The sequence below is a fragment of the Acinonyx jubatus genome, chromosome C1 (assembly GCF_027475565.1).
Source record: "Acinonyx jubatus isolate Ajub_Pintada_27869175 chromosome C1, VMU_Ajub_asm_v1.0, whole genome shotgun sequence".
NCBI lineage: Eukaryota > Metazoa > Chordata > Mammalia > Carnivora > Felidae > Acinonyx > Acinonyx jubatus.
The window spans coordinates 74262634-74284017 of record NC_069381.1 but is presented as its reverse complement, the minus strand read 5'-3'; the positions used below and the strand labels follow the sequence as shown (position 1 = coordinate 74284017).

Sequence of the window (21384 nt, the reverse complement as noted above, 5' to 3'; positions counted from 1 at the left end):
AGAACTGGAACAGAAACTTCCAGACTCATTCTGTGAAGCAGCATTACCTTAATTCCAAAACCAGACAAAGAGAATTGGAAGAATTACAGGCCAATATCCCTGATGAATATGGATGCAAAAATTCTCAATAAGATACTAGCAAATTGAATTTAACAGTACATTAAAAGAATTATTCACCACAGTCAAGTGGGATTTATTCCTGGGCTGAAGGGCTGGTTCAATATTTGTAAATCAATCAGTGTGATATGCCACATTAATAAAATAAAGGATAAGAACCATATGGACCTATCAATAAATGTATAAAAAGCATTTGATAAAATAAAGCATCAATTCTTGATAAAACAAAAACTCAACAAAGTAGGTTTAGAGGGAACCTCAACATCATAAAGGCCATATATGAAAGAATGATCATCAATGGGGGAAAATTGAGAGCCTTTTACCTATAGTCAGGAACAAGACAAAGATGTCCACTCTCACCATTACTATTTAACATAGTTCTGTAAGTCTTAACCTCAGCAGTCAGAGAACAAAAATAACGAAGCACGAATAATGAAACACAGACAAATCAAGGAATCAGTCCCATTTACAATTGTACCAAAAGCAATAAAAAACCTAGGAATAAACCTAACTAATGAGGTAAAAGTTCTGTACTTTGAAAAGTGTAGAAGACTTATGAAAGAAATGGAAAACAATTCCATGCTCATGGATTAGAAGAAAAAACATTGTTAAAATGTCTACACAACTAAAAAAAAAAAAAGTCTACACTTCTCAAAGCAATCTACAGATTTAATGCAATTCCTATCAAAATAAAACCAGCTTTCTTTGCAGAGCTAGATCAAACAATCCTAAAATTTGTATGGAACCACCAAGACCCTGAATAGCCAAAGTAATCCTGAAAAATTAAAAAACTGGAGGCATCACATTTCTGGATTTCAAGCTATATTACAAAGCTGTAGTCATCAAGACAGTACTATACTGGCACAAAAACAGACACATAGATCAATGGAACAGAATAGAAAATCCAGAAATGGACCCACAGCTATATAGTCAACTCATCTTTGACAAAGCAGAAAAGAATATCCAATGGAAAAAAAAGACAGCCTCTTCAACAAATGGTGTTGGGGAAACTGAATGACAACATGCAGAAGAATGAAATTGGACCACTTTCCTACACCGTACACAAAAATAAGTTCAAAATAGATGAAAGATCTAAATGTGAGACAGGAAACCTTCAAAATCCTAGAGGAGAAAACAGGCAGCAACTTCTTTGACCTTGGCTGGAGCAACTTCTTACTAGACACATTACTGAAGGCAAGGGAAACAAAAGCAAACATGAACTCTTGGGACTTCATCAAATACAAAAGCGTCTACACAGCAAAGGAAACAATCAGCAAAACTAAAAGGCAACCTACGGAATGGGAGAAAATATTTGCACATGACATATCTGATAAACAGTATCCAAAATATATGAAGAACTTATCAAACTCAACACCCAAGAAACAAACACCCCAGTTAAGAAATGGGCAGAAGACATGAATAGACACTTTTCCAAAGAAAACATCCAGATGGCTAACAGACACATGAAAAGATACTCAACAACACTCATCATTAGGGAAATACAAATCAAAAACACAGTGAGATGCCACCTCACACCTGACTGAATGACTAAAATTAACAACACAAGAAACAATGCCAGGTATTGGTGAGGATGCAGAGAAAGGGGAACCCTCTTGCACTGTTAGTGGGAATGCAAACTGGTGCAGCCATTCTGGAGAACAGTTTGGAGGTTCCTCAAAAAACTAAAAATAGAACTACCTCACAATCTAGCAATTGCACTATTATATGTTTACTGAAAGGATAAAGAAATACAGATTCAAAGGGGTACATGCACCCCAGTGTTTATTGCAGCATTATCAACAATAGCCAAACAAGGGGGAAAGCCCACATGTCTACCGAAAGATGAATGGATAAAGAAGATGTGGTGTGTATATACAACAGAATATTACTTGGCCATCAAAAAAGGGAAATCTTCCCATTTGCAATGATGTGAGTGGAGCTAGAATGTATTATGCTAAGGGAAATAAGTCAGTCCAAGAAAGACAAATATATGATTTCACTCATGTGGAATTTAAGAAACAAAACATGAAGGGAAGGGTGGGGGGAAAGAAGAAAGGTTAACAAACCAGAAGTCTTTTTTTTTTAAATGTTTATTTATTTTTGAAAGAGAGAGCAACAGAGTGGGAGCTGTGGAGAGACAGACAGAGAGAGAGAGAGAGAGAGAGAGAGAGAGAGAATGAATCTGAAGCAGGGTCCAGGATCTAGACAGATCCCAACACTGGGCTCAACCCACAAACTATGAGATCATGACCTGAACCAAAGTCAGGTGCTTAACCAACTGAGCCTCCCAGGTGCCCCACAATCCACAAGAGACTCTTAATGGTAGAGAACAAATTGAGGGTTGATGGAAAGAGGTGGATGGGAGATGAGCTAAATGGGCGATGTGCATTAAGAAGGGCACTTGTTGGGATGAGCACTGGGTGTTGTATGTAAGTGATGAATCACTGAATTTTACTTCTGAAACCAAAATTCTACTGTATGTTAACTAACTAAAATATATTTTAAAAAGAAAAAAGAAAATGCAAACAAATAAAAAAGCCAAAATGATTTTCCTGAGATTTAAATAGATTGTTTTTTGGCTCAAGTCCTGCTTTTAAAAAAAAAATCTAAATTTGATTAGTTTTAGGGATAATGAAATAAGGACTTGAAGAAATAATTTTTCCCAAAAATATGAAAAAGTGTTCTAGTCTTCAAGATCAAGTCTGGTAAGCATAGAATGCAGATACTGCATTTGTACAAGGCAACAAAGTATACCATACTGTAAACTGATGGCAGCAGAACCAATGGCTAATGCTAGAATTGTGGAGTGATTTGAGATATCTGACCCTGTTTTCTTGGTCTTCAGAGAACTTCAGGTCTTGCCCTGAATCTTAATTTTAGCTTTGTCTTCCATATCTGCACCCCTACTCATTGTTTCAGTCAAACAGAAGTAACTTTGTAACAGTTTTTCAGGATCTGCACTTTCTAATAATTCTGCCTTGGCAAGCTGCATGATCCCTTCAAATCTACATGTCCACATTCTATCAACTCTTTGAAGTGCACCAGATTTCATCATATATCCATCATATCCCTGGCAGATATGCTCTAAAGTTGTACAATACTTGTTTCCATGCGAGAGATTATAATTTCGGTTACATTTATATGTTGACATGTTTATCTGTCCCTTCATAAAGTCATCTTGAGTTCAGGGAATCTCATGTGGATCTTTTCATCCATACAGCCAAATGCAGTGTCTGGCATTTGTAGGTGCCTAAAGAGTAGTTGTTGAACGACATTTGTGTTGCAAATACAGACAACATGAAGAAAAATTTGTTAGAGGAATAATTGCTCATACAATAATTGTATACCTACTATCTTCTAGGCACTGCATTAAACATTCTACACATATTGACCATGTCATTCACTTCTTTTAATAGCCTAGGATACTGAGGCTCTGAGAGGGGATTGTATTAATACTCAAAATGAGGTTGAATTTATGATGGTCTTCAAAACTTGTATTCTTTGCCATACTGTTCAGCAATATATAGTGACAAAATAATGAATGAAAAGCTGAATGAATGAAAAATGAATTAATGAATAAAGAGCAGCCTTCTAAGTCCCTTGTCCAATGTGCTTTTCAGGAAGACCCTAAGAATGACTCATGGATCTTTGCCCTGACTGTGCTTCTGAGCAGCACCTTGATCTACAACAGCATGGGCACCATCAACAGCCAGGCCCTGGAGCAGCTGCAGTATCCTTCCAGGGACCAAACCACCAAGTTTTATTGAGTTTACAGGAATGGCAACTGAGACTGTCCTCTTTCCTGTGACTTAATTGTCATGGTTGAAGAAGGGGGTGAGGGGACACCGAGAACAAAAATTAGTGTTTATAGAATGTATTTCTATCTGAGATCTGGAAATTGTGGTGTAAAGTACTTTTTCCTTAGCTGAGTTCCCACAGCTATATGACTGAACTAACGCAGCTGGTCAGGGCAAAGTCCTCCTCAGACTACACTGGGGTAGAGGACTCTGCCAAGTTTGTGAGTTTCTTTCCAGACTTTATTTGGGCTTTACGAGATTTCACATTGGAGATGAAGATAAATGGATACTCCGTAACTGAAGATGAGTACCTGGAGGATGCCTTGAAGCTGCTTCCAGGTCTCAGAGTATGGCTTAAATGGTAGAAGGTTTTTTTACTGGGTGGGATCAGCTGAGTCCTGTCAACCAGCATTTGACATATATGTTTATTTGAATTTGACTTGAAGCCGGTGCTAGTGGTGATTGGGTTTTGTGGGTTATTATTACTTTAAAATCTCCAGCAATTGAAACTTAAGGTCACTAAAGAAATTTAGGGCCCCATTTTGGATCAGATAACTTAATGCTAATTAATGCCATGAAAAAAGATCCCCAGATTGCAATCAGTGCTATAACTTCTTGAGGCCCACATATTTCTGTAGCTTGTTAAGTGTTCTTCCTGTTCTTTCTTTAAAAAAAAAATCAGATTGGAAGTTGCTAGACAAAATCACAATGAAATTAATTACCTTATTTTTGAAATATAATAGTAATAGTAATATGGTAATTGGAATAGTAAAATAGTAAGTATATTTTAATAGTAAAATATATTTTACTAGTACCTAGAGAGTTATATTCTTCACAGAAAGGGTATTTTCCACACTAACAGGTCCAGAAAAAAATGTTGATGTACCTTTCCAGTAAACTGTGAGTCCTTCATGTCACCTTTCTTATAACATCATCCTTTTCATTTTGTAGCCTTACACAATATGCTATTTTAATATTATGAATTTGTCACATTATATTTAGCAGAGTGGATAATAGAAGGCATCTATAGGGAATATCTATTTTTATTTTTTCATTACTTTATTCTTTATTAAACAGCTGATATGTGCCATAGAGTTGCTCTTAATTGTTCTTTGAAGTCTAAATTAATCTGATATAGGGAAATGATGAGGTCTCAAATTACATTTAGATTAATGTATACTTTAGAGATTTCAGTTACAGGACTCTCTAAACATATTTGCGGTATGATCTGATTTTGGCTTATGCTTATAAAAGTTTTCTTTACTGACATGGGTATCATCTGTTTCCTTCCTCACATTTCCCCAGCAAAATGTTATCCGTTTGTTCTGGCATCACTTCAAGGCCCATATTTCATTTCTTTTCTTTTCTTTTCATTTCTTTTCTTTTCTTTTCTTCTTTTTTGTTTTTTTTTGTTTGTTTGTTTGTTTGTTTTTTGGTGTTTATTTATTTTTGAGAGTGAGCGAGCAGGGGAGGGGCGGAGGGAGAGGAGGACAGAGAATCTGAACTGGACTCCACACTGACAGAAGAGAGCCTCCTGCGGGGTTTGAGCTCATGAACTGTGAGATCATGACCTGAGATGAAGTCAGATGCTCAACCAACCGAGCCACTCAGGTGTCCCAAGGCCTATTATTTCATTTTTGCCATGGAAATAATAAGATCAGAAAAGTACCTCTGACCTTTTTTTTTCTTTTTTCTTTTTTTTAATTGAAGTATAGTTGACACATACTGTTACAGGTGTAGAACATAGTGATGTGACAACTCTATACCTTATGCTATGCTCATGACAAGAGTAGCTACTATCTATCACCATACAATACTATTACAGTGCCATTGACTATATTCCCTCTGCTGCGTCTTTCATCCCCATGACTTCTTCATTCCATAACATGAAGCCTGTACCTCCTACTCCCCTTCACCCATTTTTGCTCATTCCCCCACCCCCATCCTTTCTGCAACCACCAGTTTGTTCTCTATATTTACGGGCCTCGGACTCTTCTTTTCTTAATCACTAAACATGTATTCAGTATTTAATCCATGGGACTCCATAAAAATGCTAAGGAAACTATCCTAAGGTTCTTCTCTTGGGCTGAATGCATCTCTTTCCTCTCCTGAAGTACTTCCTTGACTCTTAACTCTGTTCAAGGAATTTTCCTTAACTTTGGTATGTTAGCCCAAGATTGATTTGTAAAACACATGATTAGAATAAAGGAGATTTACAGTCATAAGAGCTGCAGTGATGCAAAGATTCCTGGAAATGAAGTCCTCACCCCCTTACCTGGAGACTGCCTTTCAGTGATCAATTTTTTTCCACCTTTGTAGGCACAAATCCCAAAATCCAAAATTCCAACATGTCCAGAGAGTGTATCAGACAGTTCTTTCCAAAACGGAAGTGCTTCATCTTTGACCGGCCTACAAATGACAAAAATCTCTTAGCCCATATTGAGAACGTGCCAGAAGACCAGCTGGACAGTAGTTTCCGGGAGCAATCAAACAAATTCCGTACCTATGTTTTCACTCATACAAAGACCAAGACCCTACGAGAGGGAATCATTGTCACTGGGAACCGTGAGTCACCTTTGTCCCACAGCATGTCTCTGTATCAGTGTGCCTGGTGGAGCTTTGAGTATACTCTGACTTTGGCAGTAATTTTGTTGACATCTGTTTGTCAGATGTCAACTGACTATGGAGAAGCAGATATTCATGCCATGAAAAGTATTCATACATGTTTCTTAATTAGTCTCCCTATGTGAGGGTTTGCTGAGACTTAATATATCTCAGAACCTTAATTCACTAGTTACACAAAGCCAAGATGGAGTTAAAGAGAGGACATCTGTAGATTGAGAAATCCTATGGGATATCTTCTGGTCTTTAAGGATATAGTAGATATTTTGTAAACTTACATGAGTCATATCATAAATAGGAAGCTATAAATTCCTTTAAGCCTGTTGAGATAGAAGATTATATATAATCTTATATGCAGGGCATGCATGCTTCATGGATATGTGACTTATGTAGTCCCATGTGGACATGGGCTCATACTCTGACTCTGTTTTATTTTGTTTTGTTTAAGTTTATTTATTTATTTTGAGAGAGAGTATTCCAGGCTGTCAGTGCAGAATCCAATGTGGGGCTTCAGCTTAAACCATGAGATCATGATCTGAGTGGAAATCAAGAGTCAGTTGCTTAACCAGCTATACCACCCAGACATCTGTCTATCGCTGTTTTGAATTCTTGATCATTTTCAACTAGGAGCCCACATTTTTATTTTGTACTGGGCCACACAAATTATGTATCTGGTCTTGTTTGTATACACTACTTCACCTATATAACCTATTCCTTTTTATTCTCATTGAATGGGAAACTATTTTTCCAGTGACCCATGAGCATATTTGTTGTAACTGGTAATTTAAATTATAATATGAAGAAATGGAGAACAATAAAAGAAAGAACAGGAAAACAGTAATGTTGTTAGAAAGGAATAGATTCCCAAAGAAGAAAATAAAGTTTCCTTCTAAATAAGGTGGGGTTTTTTTTTGTGATCTCAGGATGATGCTCCATAAAAACTGGAAGCCAGTGATTAAGACCTTGCTATTTATCCTCAAATTTCCTGCCTTATTCAGGGCTGGGGACTCTGTTGAAAGCCTATGTGGATGCCATCAAGACGGGAGAAGTTCCTTGCTTGGAGAACGTGGTGACAGCTCTTGCCCAGCGTGAGAACTCAGTGGCCGTGCAGAAGGCAGCCGACCACTACAGCGAGCAGATGGCCCAACGAGTGAGTTTCCCCACAGACACACTCCAGGAGCTGCTGGATGTGCATACAGACTGCGAGAGGGAAGCCATTGCAGTCTTCATGGAGCATTCCTTTAAGGATGACAAGCAGGAGTTCCAGAAAAATCTCATGGTAATTGTCTTATAGTGAAAACCTCATGGTAATTTATCACTCCTGATTTCTCCCCTTCTGAAATGATGCTTAGAGCCTATATTTTTTATTAAATAGCTCATCTCTACAATGATAGAAGGAGCCTGGATTGTTGTGAGACAGGGCTTTACAAGGCTACAGTTCACCCTTTTACTGTAATGTAGGCAGTTCATTAATTTTCTATTGCTGCACTAAAAATTGCCATGAATTCACCAGTTTAAAACAACAAATATGAATAAGCTCACCAATCTGTAGGTCAGAAGTCTGGTGTGGAATGGTCCTGTGCTCTGTTCATGGTATCACAGGCTAAGAACAAGGTGTCAACAGGACTGAGTTCTCATCTGCAGGCCTCTGAGGAGCCTCCAGTTCATTAAGGTTGTTGGTGTATCCAATCCCTTGGATTGCAATTTACAAGTTCAAAGAAAAAAGTTCTGTTTTTGTATCTTCACATACTAGAATCCTATTGGAAGAATTCATTAAGGATTCCAAACTCTCTTCAGAGTATTCTTCAGTCAGCACTGGGGGGTTGATTTTCTTTGTACACAAAATCCATTTGTAGCAACCCAAATCCTCTGAGGAAGTGCTACTTCTGGCCACAAATCAACTTTCTATTGTTTATTATTGATGGTTGGGTCACTGTTAATCATACTACAGTAGAAGGAAAATTGGAGTTTATGTCTTCCGACACCATCATTTTATAGTTGATAAGCTTGAATCCAAGGGAGTTAAGGGGCTTTCCCCAAGTAACACAGAATTGATTAGAACTAGGACTAAAAGTCTTTTGACTTCTGGTCCATCCCACGTTCCGGTCTACTCGTGGGTGATCAGAATGCTTTTTCTAAGAGGATGACATTGGATTTCCCCTTCTAACAGCTTCTTTCTATTGGATTTCTCCCCCATTTCTCTGGCAGGACATGATAGAAAAAAAGAAGAAAGATTTCTTGCTGCAGAATGAATACACATCTGTTAAATATTCCCAGGCAAAGCTTCAGCAACTTACAGAGCCCCTGATGAAAAGCATCTCAACAGGAACTTTCTGTGTTCCTGGAGGGCACAGTCTCTACTTAGAAGCAAAGAACAAGGTTGAATGGGACTATAACCTAGTGCCCAGGAAAGGGGTTAAGGTAAGGAATAAAGAGGGAGCGATAGCTGTCAGAATCATAGAGTCAAAGGGTGTTTGTTGCTTTTTCTGAAAATCTAAGGTCATAGCACCATTTTTATGGAGAAAGCAGAGCAGGGCAATATCTCCACACTTTTAGTTTTTATCCACAATTAGTTATATGTTGTTGAAGGAACTGGAAATATATTTGCAATATTTCGGGAATTCTGGGTTAAAGAGAATAACTTTTCTTTATCAAACAATGTGGCCATTTCTTTGCTAAGTATAGAGGATACAAAGAGTAAACACAACCGTTGTTCTCAAGATGATGATATTACCTGAAGTGAAGACAAAAAATTGGGCAAATATATAATTATCATACTTTGATGAGCAGATAGTAAAATAATGGTAATGATTATTGATGATAACAATCATTATGATATTGGCTGATGGGGCCCCTGTGTGGCTCAGTAGGTGAGTGTCCGATTCTTGATTTCAGCTCAGGTCATGATCTCATGGTCATAAAATTGAGCCCTGAATTGGGCTCCATGCTGGGCGTGGAGCCTGCATAAGATTCTCTCTCTCTCCCTGTCCGTCTGTCCTTCCCCTGCTCATTTGCATTCTCTCTCTCTTTCTCTCTCTCTCTCTCTCTCAAAAAAAACTAGTAGACATGTTCAGCACCCCCTTACTATGCCATGCATATAGTAAATAACCTATAATCAGGTATTTTGGTTGGATTGTCAATTTAATGCTCAGAATATTATTATAACTTAGATACTATAGTTATGCAGTTGAGAAATGCAATACACAAAGAAGTAAAAACTTGCCCAGAGTTATACTACCAGCAAGGGGAGAGCCGGTAGGGCCGCTCAGAGTAATTGGCCATCCTCCAAACTGGAAAGGTAGCTTAGCAAAGCACTCTGAAAGAGCAATAGGAGTTACAGGATGAAGTATCCATAAATGTTATCCTAGTTAAGAAAGGGTAGATGAGCATCCTGGCAGAAAATAGACTGAGCAAATGTTTGAGGAAACAGGAGTCCCTGTTTACATACAAACTGAAGTCTGCTGGGCGGCACCTGGGGTGGATAGTGGAAAGCTTCACTGGAAAGAAGGATGGAGGGCTGCAAAGGAGGCTGCAGTGGAAGGTTTCAGGTCTCACAGAAGAACTCAGAATTTATATTGGAGGCATAGAAGGAAAGTTAGTGAGGGATATCTAAGCAAGTGAAAAATTTACAAGGCCAGATTTGTGACTTTGTAGAACAATAATTTCCCCCAAAAGACACAATGTGTGCTGCATGTCATGTCTCTTCTCCTTGTTTCCTCAGGCAGATGAAGTTCTCCAGCACTTCTTACAGTCCCAAGTGGCAATAGAGAAATCCATCCTGCAGGGAGACAAAGCCCTCACCTGTCAAGAGAAGGCGCTCGCAGGTACAGGTGCAGGGCTGAGCTCATAGCAGAGTGGGTGGGTTGCTGCACTACCTCCAGACAGAAATGAGGGCAAAACCTGCATGAAACAAAGAGCTTCCTCTCCTACTGTGGAACAACACTGCTAAATACACATATAACAGTCAGAGTTGTCTTTTTATATCAGGCAGACAAGGAGGGCCATCTCCATCATATTCTGAAATGTGCTCTTGGTGACCCACATGATTTGGGGGCTTCTCAGCTTCCTTTTCAAAGTCAGTTTGGTATCTGTGCTAAGGAGAGTAGAATCAGACCTGACTGTTGCTTTCTTCTCTAAAACATTCGTGGAACAGCTGAGCGGGCTAAGAAGGAGGCAGCTGAGAAGGAGCAGGAGCTGCTAACTCAGAAACACAAGGAGCAGCTGCAAAAAATGGAGGCTCAAGAGAGAGGCTTCAGGGAAAACATAGCCCAACTGAGAGAGAAGTTGGAGAAGGAAAGAGAAAGTCTTCAGAGAGAACAGGAAAAAATGCTGATGCACAAGCTGAAGGTAAGCCTTGCACAGAGCTGGGCAGTGCTCCATGGACAGTGCCCTGGTTCCTGAAGAAGGAGAGAGCCAAACTATTAAAAATCATGATCCCAGGGAGAATCATAAAAGACATACGATTCATTAAAACCTCAGATCTTTCTGGACCCTGCTGGGGCTCTTAAGTCCACAAATTCCAAAGGCTTATGTAGTTAGAGAATTTGTAGTATGCAATTAACATCCCTAAGGGTGCTGGGCTGCTGTTTGTGGTGATTGTTAGGATGGTTTCATTGGACCCAAATTAAATAAGGCCCTAGTCTGCTCGTCCTTAGGATTCTTGGTTCAGCCATCAAACAGACCTAAAAGAACTCCAGCTTATCTTAAAAGTATCAGAAAGACTTGAAATACAGGATTCTGAAAGCTCTAAAATTCGCTGCATTTGTTTCCAGATCTGTGTGAGTCGTCCGACAGAGCACAGAGGAAAAGTAATTCTTCGACTCAGTCTGATGCTTGACAGCCAGTGTTCTAGAGGGGATCAGCACTTCCCATTTTTGTTAGACGTGTGTGTTCATGCTACCTTGGTGGAACTGAGAAATAGAATTAATCCTACATCCCCCTGAAGGACATCCTCACTGCTGGAACTAAGAGGATAGTTCTTAGGTCTGATCTAGCCTGACCCCACCCCACTCTTGGTGAGATGGTGCTGAGGGAATTGTGGGAAGGTGTAAACCATGGATACTCCCACTCTCCAGGATCGACTCATCAAAGAGCACTCTCGGGTGATAGTGCAGTAGACATGGTTCTTCAGTGCTGAAACTGTTAGACTCAAAACCCTTGCTTTTGATAATAGAGATTTTCAGAAGTGAACTCTTTCTTTTTTATAGGTCCAAGAAGAACTTCGTAATGAGGGATTTGAAAAGAAATCTGAGAAGTTGCGTAGAGAGATACAGCTACTAAAAAAAGAGATTGTGGCAAATAAAGATAAATATTTGTTGGGTCAGTGGATTATTGATGTGACTGATGGAGTATTCAGTAAAGAAACGCCAGATCATAGTGAGTTACCTGGTTTGGGGATGAAGATTCTCAGCTCATAATGACATAGGTTCAGAATTCCTTTTAGGGATTCATAAAATGAGGGTTTTTGTGATGCTGTGACTTATTTTGGAAGCACGTGTCCTATTAGTTTCTTTTAACAAAAGTTTAAAGATCAACAGTGATTAATGATTACTAAGACCTGACATACAAAAGACATACTTCATTTTGATCAAATAAAAGAAATGGTAAACAAGATTGTTAAAAGATAAACGTAGGGGGCCTGGGTGGCTCAGTGGGTTGAGAGTCCGACTTTGGCTCAGGTCATGAACTTGTGGTCCGTGAATTCGAGCCCCGCATCGGGCTCTGTGCTGACAGCTCGGATACTGGAGCCCGCTTTGGATTCTGTGTCTCCCTCTCTCTGCTCCTCCCCCACTCATCCTCCCTCCCTCCCTCTCTCTCTCTCTCTCTCTCTCTCTCTCTTGAAAATAAATATTAAAAAAATAATAATAATTTTAATAAAAGATAAATGTAAGGAAAAGCTGAATTTGCAATTGCAGCAAAACAGATGAGATACTGCAGAATAAAATCATCAGACCTGACCATTGCTTTCTTCTCTCTCTAAACCATTCGTGGAACAGCTGAGCGGGCTAAGAAGCAGGCAACTGAGAAGGAGCAGGAGCTGCTAACTCAGAAACACAAAGAGCAGCCACAAAAAATGGAGTCTCAAGAGAGAAGCTTCAGGGAAAACATACCCCAAATGAGAGAGAAGTTGGAGAAGGAAATAGAAAGCCTTCTGAGAGAGCAGGAAAAAGTGCTGATGCACAAGCTGAAGGTAAGCCTTGCACAGAGCTGGGCAGTGCTCCACGGACAGTGCCCTGGTTCCTGAGGAAGGGGAGAGCCAATACTAATAGAAATCAAGATCCCAGGGAGAATCATAAAAAGTATATAATTCATTAGAACCTCAAATCCTTCTGGATCCTGCTGAGGTCCTTAAATCCACACAACTCCAACACTTTCTGTAGTGGTAGTCTTTTTTTTTTTTTTAATATTTATTTATTTTTAAGAGAGAGACAGAACTCCAGTAGGGTGGGGAAGGGAGGGGAGGCAGAGAGAGACACACACACACAGAATCTGAAGCAGGCTCCAGTCTCTGAGCTGTCAGCCCAGAGTGCAACGCGGGGCTCGAACTCATGAACCACAAGATCATGACCTGAGCCAAAGGTGGATGCTTAACTGACTGAACCACCCAGGTGCCCCTCTAGTGTTCGTCTTTGAAATGAACAAATAACATCCGCAGATTGGTAGGTTGCTGTTTGTAGTGACTACAGCATGTTCTCTTAATGCTTGGATTGGGTAGGACCTCAATACTATAGTCTTTAGGATATTAGTGTAACCATCAGATACATCTAAAATACATCTACTGGGTTCTGAAAGTATCAGATTATTCCTGATATGAAATATAGAATTCTGAAAGCCCTATAACTTGCTGTATTTGTTTCCAGATCTGTGTGTTACTCTATAAAGCCCAAGGGAATAGTCTTCCTTATTCCAGTATGCAGCTTGATAGCCTGTTTTCTGCACAGTGTTAGCAATTCTCATTTTTTGTAGATGGTTTTGGCCATCATACCTCAAGCAGAACTGAGAAATAGTTAGAATCAAACCTACATTCTCTCCCAAAGGGCATCGTTAGAACTGGAACACATTTCTGTAATAGTTCTCAGTCTTGACTCAGCATCTCCCTACCCTCAGTGAGATGATCCTGAGAAAATTAGGAAGTTACATGCCATAGATACTCTTACCATCAGTTTCAAATACATGGATATATTGAAAAACCCCATCAAGGAACACTATGAAGATAGAGAAGAAGGTATGAAGATGGGTATGCTTAGCTTAGCTGCTAGTGTTAAAAGTGAAACCCAACTTGATAATTGGGGACTTTCAAAAGTGAACTCTCCCTTTTAGAAACCCAAGAAAAACTGCTTTTGAAGGATTTAAAGTTCTGGGATCACAAATGAAATAAGCTCATAATTCCTGTTAGGAAATTATAGAATGAGACTTGTTATGCTGTGACTCATTTTTGAGGTATATGTGTCATGTTAGTTTCATTTAACAAAGTTTAAAAAGTAATTATCTAAATATATGAAGGTCTTACCCAGAAAAGATAAACTTCATGTTGACAAAATTAGTAACATCAAAAGCAATATGATACTACAGAATAAAATCATGAAGTACGTAAAATTTACATGAACAAAATTTTTTAAAAGCTATGTAAGACACAATTTATAAAAATGGACAGAAATTAAAATTTCAATATTAAGTTAATATGGACATTTAATGTGATCCAAAAATATGTCAAACATAATTTTTCAAGAAGTAGATAAATTAATTCTGAAAGTTTTATGGAAAAGCCAAAAACAAAAATATTCAGTGCAATCCTGAAAAAAGACAAATGAAAGGGAACTAGCCTTAGCCACATGTTAAAACATCCCAAGAATTAGCATTGTGGTACTAACATCTGAATATTGAAACAATGACAAAACAGACTTGGAAGTTTAGAAATTGGTGCATGAAGCTTCTGGGTGGTTCAGTTGGTTGAGCATCTGACTCTTGATTTCAGCTCAGGTCATGATCCCATGGTTGTGGGATCAAGCCCCATCTGGGACTCCATCCACATTGAGCATGGAGCCTGCTTGAGATTCTCTTTCATTCTCTTTCTGTCTCTCCCCCTCTACTCGCACTCTCTCTTTCTCTCAAAAATTTAAAAAAGAAAAGAAAAGAAATGTGTGCAAAGTCATGCAGAAATTCAGCAGATAATTTGGGCATTTTCTTGTGTGAAGGAATATGGGATATTCAGCCAATGGTGTTTGAACTATAGGCAGCCATCTGAAAAAGAAAAGTTGGGTTCTCCTTTACATGTAAATTTCAAGATGGTCCAGGTAAATTTCGGATGGTTCAAAGATACAAACATGAAAAATTACAGCATAAAATTAAATAATAGGGGGGACTTAAAAAATAATATGGGAGTAGGTAGGACCTTCTTTTTTTAAAAAAAATTTTTAATGTTTATTTTTGAGAGAGAGAGAGAGAGGCAGACAGACAGACAGACTGTGGGTGGGGGAGGGGCCAAGAGAGAGGAAGACACAGTCTGAAGCAGGCTCCAGGCTCTGACCTGTCAGCACAGAGTCCAACGCGGGGCTTGAACTCACGAACGGTGAGATCATAACCTGAGCCAAAGGTGGACGCTTAACCGACTGAGCCACCCAGGTGCCCCAGTAGGACCTTTCTAAGTATGACATAATGGAAATAGATAAAAAAGATATATTTAAAATATCTTTTTTAAAATGTAAAATATAAAGATATATTTAAAATATCTATATTTAAAATGTCGTTGACACACAATGTTACACTAGTTTCAGGTGTGCAACATAGTGATTTGACAAGTTTATACATTATGCTATGCTCACCACAAGTTTAGCCAGCATCTGGCACTGTACATTGCTGTTGCAGTATCGTTGACTGTATTCCCTATGCTGTGATTTTTATTCCTGTGACTTATTCATTCCATAACTGGAAGCCTTTCCCACTCCCTTCATCTATTTTGCCCATTCCCCACACCTCCTTCCCCTCTGGAAACCATCAGTTTGTTCTCTGTCTGGTACTACTTTTTGTTTGTTTATTCATTTGTGGTTTTTCTTAGATTCCACTTATGAGTGAAATCAAATCAAAACTACAGTGAGATAGGGGTGCCTGGGTGGCTCAGTCACTTAAGCATCTGACTTCAGATCATGATCTCACAGCTTGTGAGTTTGAGCCCCACATCAGGCTCTATGCTGACAGCTCAGAGCCTGGAGTCTGCTTTGGATTCTGTGTTTCCCTCTCTCTCTGCCCCTTTCCCACTCATGCTCTGTCTTTTTCTCTCAAAAATAAATAAACGTTGAAAAAAAAGTTAAAAAAAAAAACTACAGTGAAATACCACCTCACACCAGAGTGACTAAAATCAAAAGACAAGAAATAACAAGTGTTGGCAAGGTTGTGGAGAAAAAGGAACCCTCATTCACTGTTGATGGGAATGTAAATTGATATAACCACTATGAAAACAGTATGGAGTCTCCTCAAAAAATTAAGAATAGAAATACCGTATGATCCAGTAATTACACTACAGAGTATATGCCCAAAGAAAACAAAAACACTAATTCAAAAAGTGCTCCCCCATGTTTCTTCTAGCATTATTTACAGTAGCCAAGATATGAAAGCAATCTAAGTGTCCATTGATAAACAGATAAGAAGATGTGGTGTGTGTATATATATATATATATGTATATGTATATGTATATATATATATGTATATGTATATATATATGTATGTATGTATACACACACACACACACACACACAATGGAGTGTTACATGGCCATAAAAAAGGATGAGATTGTGTCATTTGGGACAACCTGGATGGAACTAGAGGGTATTATGCTAAATGAAATAAGTCATACTGAGGTAGATAAAAGAAAATACTGATGAATTCATTTGTCTAAGAAAAAAAGTTCTTCATAGAAAAACATGAGCAAAGTAAAGCTGGCAAAATGAGGAATTCATTTTAATATGTATCAGAAAAAATAATATAATTTCTTTAAGCCATAATGATCTCTTTAAAGCAGTTGGAAAAAGAACACCCCTGTCCCCCCAAAATGGGCAAATATATTAGAAGAAATGAAATATATTCAACTTTGCTAATAATATGAGATACGCAAAATAAAGTTTTGAGGCTCCTGTTTCATCCGTAAGGTTAGCAAAGAAAAACACATTTGATGGGATACTAAGTTGCCAAGGATTTGGAGAAATAGGAAATTTCCCATATTTTCGAGAAAGTACAGATTGGAACAATTCTATATCAAGGTATTAAATGCACATACCTTTGATCCAGCAAGTTCAAATTTAGGAATTTATCTTATAGATTTAATTGTACGTGTGCCAATGTCATACGTGCTAGGATATATGTTACAGCACATGTGTATGGCACAAAATCAGAAAACAACTGTCAGGTGCTGGTAATAGAAATCATGGGGCATTTGTACAAGAGTATTCTATGGTCACTACAATGAAAGGGAAAACTCTGTACTAATATGAGAAGATCTCTAGATTTAGCATAAAGTAAAAAAACATCCGGAAAGTATGCATAGTTGCTACTAGAAAATTTAAATATAATGAATATGCACATGTATTTTACATGTCTCAGGAAAAATATAAACTAGTAACTATGATTGTGACTGAGGATGGACCTGTGTAGTTGATGTGAGGCTTGAGAGGGTAGCTAACTTTATGTCATATATTCTTCTCATGCCTCTTACATTTTGTATGGTATTACTGTTACATATTCAGAAATAAAGACTTAAAACTGCTAAAATTAAAACTAAAATAAAAATACATGGAAAAGGAACATTTAGTAATAGGGTGGAAGCAGTTATGCTCCTTGAAACAGCATACCTCAGTGCAGTAGGAAGAGTCTGCTGATTACAACAGGGAGCTGAAAACCATAAGATATGCATCCTAATCTTGCTTTAATTATGACCTTTCGATGTTCCAGTCTCTAATTTCTTTTTTTACTGAGGTATAATTGGCATATAACATTATATTAGTTTCGGGTGTACAACATACTGATCCAGCATTTATATACACTGGGAAATGGTCACCCCCAGTCTAGTTGCCGCCCATCACCATGCACAGTTGCACTTTTTTTCTTGTGGTGAGAACTTTTTAAGATTTACTGTCCTGGCAACTTTCAAATACATACAACACTATTATTAATGATAATCACCATGCTGTACGTGAAATCTAATTTCTTTTGCTATATAGTCACTTGGGAAGTTTGCTAGAATGCCTCTATGTTCCAGCCCCATGCTTATAAAGGGAGTGAATTAGAAAAATTGTTCTTCAGTATCAACTAGATTTTTCCGGAATTCCTTTTCCAGCTGCCTTGTGCTGTAGAATGTGATATAGCTAGAATGAACTACTTGTGATTCTGCAAGCTGCACATGTTATTTTTGGATTCTGTGTCTTTGTATATTGCATACAAACATCCTGCCACCATACTACATTCTCATTATTTGCTAGCCCCTATCTGTCCTGACTTCCCAAGGAGGCAGTTGATCTGTTCCTCCTCTGTGTTCCTTATCGTCACCCCTGTTAGAGCACTTTTTACTAATTGTGACATTGAAATAGCCTGTTTATAGGCATCTCTCCTCCTCTCTTGATCTCAGGTGCTCAGACTTTTTCATCATTGTGAATCTAACTCCCAGCACAGAGCCCACCACATAAACCCCAGATCTTCAAAGGTAGTTCTATTTTTAGCTTTTTGAGGACCCTCCAAACTGTTCTCTAGTGTGGCTATACCAGTTGCATTCCCACCAGCAGTGCAGGAGGGTTCCCCTTTCTTTGCATGCTCACCAATACCTGTTGTTGCCTTAGTTGTTAATTTTAGCTATTCTGACAGGTGTGAGGTGGTATCTGATTATGGTTTTAATTTGTATTTCCCTGATGATGAGTGATGTTGAGTATCTTTTTATGTGTCTATTAGCCATCTGGATGTCTTCTTAGAAAAATGTCATGTCTTCTGCCCATTTCTTAACTGGGTTATTTGGTTTTTGGGTGTTGAGTTAGATAAGTTGTTTATATATTTTGGATTCTAACCGTTTATCAGATATGTCGTTTGCAAATATCTTCTCCCATTCCATAGGCTGCATTTTAGTTTTGTTGATTGTTTCCTTCACTGTGCAGAAGCTTTGTATCTTGAAGTCCCAATAGTTCATGTTTGCTTTTGTTTCCCTTTCCTTCAGTGATGTGTCTAGTAAGAAGCTGCTCCAGGGTCAAAGAGGTTGCTGCTTGTGTTCTCCTCTAAGATTTTGATGGTTTCCTGTCTCACATTTAGGTCTTTCATCAATTTTGAATTTATTTTTGTGTGTGGTGTAGGAAAGTGGTCCACTTTTATTCTTCTGCATGTTGCTGTCCAGTTTTCCCAGCCCCGTTTGTTGAAGAGACTCTTTTTTCATTGGATATTCTTTCCTGCTTTATCAAAGATTAGTTGACCGTATAGTTGGGGTTCATTTCTGGGTTTTCTATTCTGTTGCACTAATCAATGTGTCTGTTTTTATGCCAGCACCATAGTATCTTGATGACTCAGCTTTGTAATATGGCTCTTAATGGAAAAGCATTCAATGCTCATGGATTAGAAGAACAAACATACTTAAAATGTCTATACTACCAAAGCAGTCTACACATTTTAATGCAATCCCTATCAAAATACCACCAACATTTTTCACAAAGCTAGAACAAACAATCCTAAAATTTGTATGGAACCACAAAATACCCCAGATAGCCAAAGCAGTCGTGAAAAAGAAAAACAAAACTGGAGGTATCATGATTCTGGATTTCATTCTCTCTAAAGCCTTTAGGGCACAGTTCTATTTTCTTAACGTTGTGAGTCAAAGTTTAGCCACCTTCTACTTTCCCCAACCAAAGCCATTGGAGTGAAAGTCCACTAGCTGAATCAGTCCCTAGTGACCCATTGATATCACTCAGAGGAATGCATCTCATACTGTCCATATGCATGTTCTGGTAAAGGAAAGAAGCAGGGATAAGCCCTACTTCCCCATGAAATCTCCCTAACACATATGGCCAACACACATCATATACATTATCTTCTGTCTGAATGAGCTGCCTCTTTTCAGGACATACTTTTTATCAGGTAACACCTTAAGCCTTAGGAAACATACTAGCTGCAGTGAATGATAACCATAGAGAGAAAAAGAATGAGGAACATTCAACAAAGCAGTATTTACAAGAAATGATAACTGGAAAAGATTAAGAGTGAAGTAAAGGACAATAGGGCAGAGTAAAAGGGATCTTCACCACTTCCATGTTTAGTCATAAACTTCCTTTTGTAATAAATGTTGTAAATACCCAAAGATAAGCCTCCCAGTAAAAGGTGTCTTACATAATAGTGAATAGGAAATAATTGTTGAATCATTGAAGTAATCAAAGAATGATTTCAAACACATCTTGGACAATCTTGTAAGAAGACAAGTTCAAGCCATTTGTGTACATGGTATTTGGATGAAGTAAGATGTAAGTTGCTTGGCCATTTTTACGTTACCATCTCTATTTCCTCAAACTTAGTCTACAGCCTGCCTTATTTGTTGCTACCTTCTCACCTCTTAAGCTGGAGTTGAATAGCCCTTGGAAATGTATTTGTTAAGAAGACTCTTCAGTGTTGGCTGCTGTATAGAAATTCAAAGAAAAAATAGAGCAGTCCTCTCTCCAGGAATATAGGAAATAGGTTAAGGAAGCTTAGGAAAGCTGATATGACCATGCCAGTGGTCTCCTTTGGCCTACCTAGTATCTGCATGGCCAACAGCAGGGGGGAACATACCAGCACAGGAAAATTATATTACATTTTGCTTGACTCCAATACAAATAATATGTGTGATCAAAACAGAATTCACTATGAAGATAATGCCCACAAAATGGCAGACTAGAAGCTCCAAGCCCTTGTTCCCTCATAGAGACATTAAAATAATAATAACAACAACAACAATAATAATAATAATATGACTAAAATAATCTTATAGAACCTCTAGAAAACAAAATAAACACAACAGTCAAGTGAACCCCAATCAAGAAAAAGCCACATTGCCCACTCCCCTAGATTAAGGGATGATCATCGACCAATGTAATTCATGACATTAACAAAATGGAGGGGAGAAAAATGATAGTCTCAATTCATAAGGAAGAAACATCTGACAAAATTCAACACCTTTTCATGTTAACAATCCTCGACAAAGTAGAAGTAGAAGGAAACTACCTCCACGAAACAAAGGCCATAAATAAAAAACTCACAGCTAATTTCACACTCAATGGTGAAAGGTTGAAAGCTTTTCTGCTAAGATTGGGAACAAGACAAGAATGCACTCCTTCACCAGTTCTATTCAGCATTGTACTGGAAGTCCTAGCCAGAGCAATTAGCAAGAAAAAGAAATAGAAGGCATCCAAACTAGAAAGGAAGAAGTAAAATTATCTCTCTTTGCAGATGACATGATCTTTTTTTCTCCAGATTTATTGAAATCTTTTTGACATATAACATATGTAAGTTTAATGTGTGCAATGTGATGACTAGATACATGTATACTTTGTAAAATTATTTCCACAATAAGAATAGTTAACACCTCCATCCTTTTACATAATTGTGATTACTTTTGTGTGTGTGGTGATAACACTTAAGATCTATTCTCTTAACAACTTAGAAGTATGTAATACAGCATTTTAATTATAGTCACCATGTTGTGCATTGATTAGATCCCATATCTTACTTATCTTATATCTGAGAATTTGTACTCTTTGACCAACATCTCTCTATTTCCCCTACCCCTTAGTCCCTGGCAACCACCATTATACTCTTTTTTTATGACCTTACCTTTTTAAGATTCCATATGTAAGT

General features: G+C 38.1%; 1 protein-coding gene across 1 annotated transcript in view; it reads left to right on the top strand.

The window, feature by feature from the left end:
* LOC106968048 (guanylate-binding protein 4-like) overlaps window positions 1-21384 on the top strand; it is a 39619-nt gene that overhangs the window by 9042 nt on the left and 9193 nt on the right. The window contains exons 4-12 of the mRNA XM_027058673.2: window positions 3738-3847; window positions 4057-4253; window positions 6234-6479; window positions 7535-7815; window positions 8745-8957; window positions 10258-10360; window positions 10690-10883; window positions 11744-11912; window positions 12533-12726. Coding sequence (XP_026914474.1) covers window positions 3738-3847; window positions 4057-4253; window positions 6234-6479; window positions 7535-7815; window positions 8745-8957; window positions 10258-10360; window positions 10690-10883; window positions 11744-11912; window positions 12533-12726 — 1707 coding nt within the window. The remainder of the gene's footprint in view (window positions 1-3737; window positions 3848-4056; window positions 4254-6233; window positions 6480-7534; window positions 7816-8744; window positions 8958-10257; window positions 10361-10689; window positions 10884-11743; window positions 11913-12532; window positions 12727-21384) is intronic.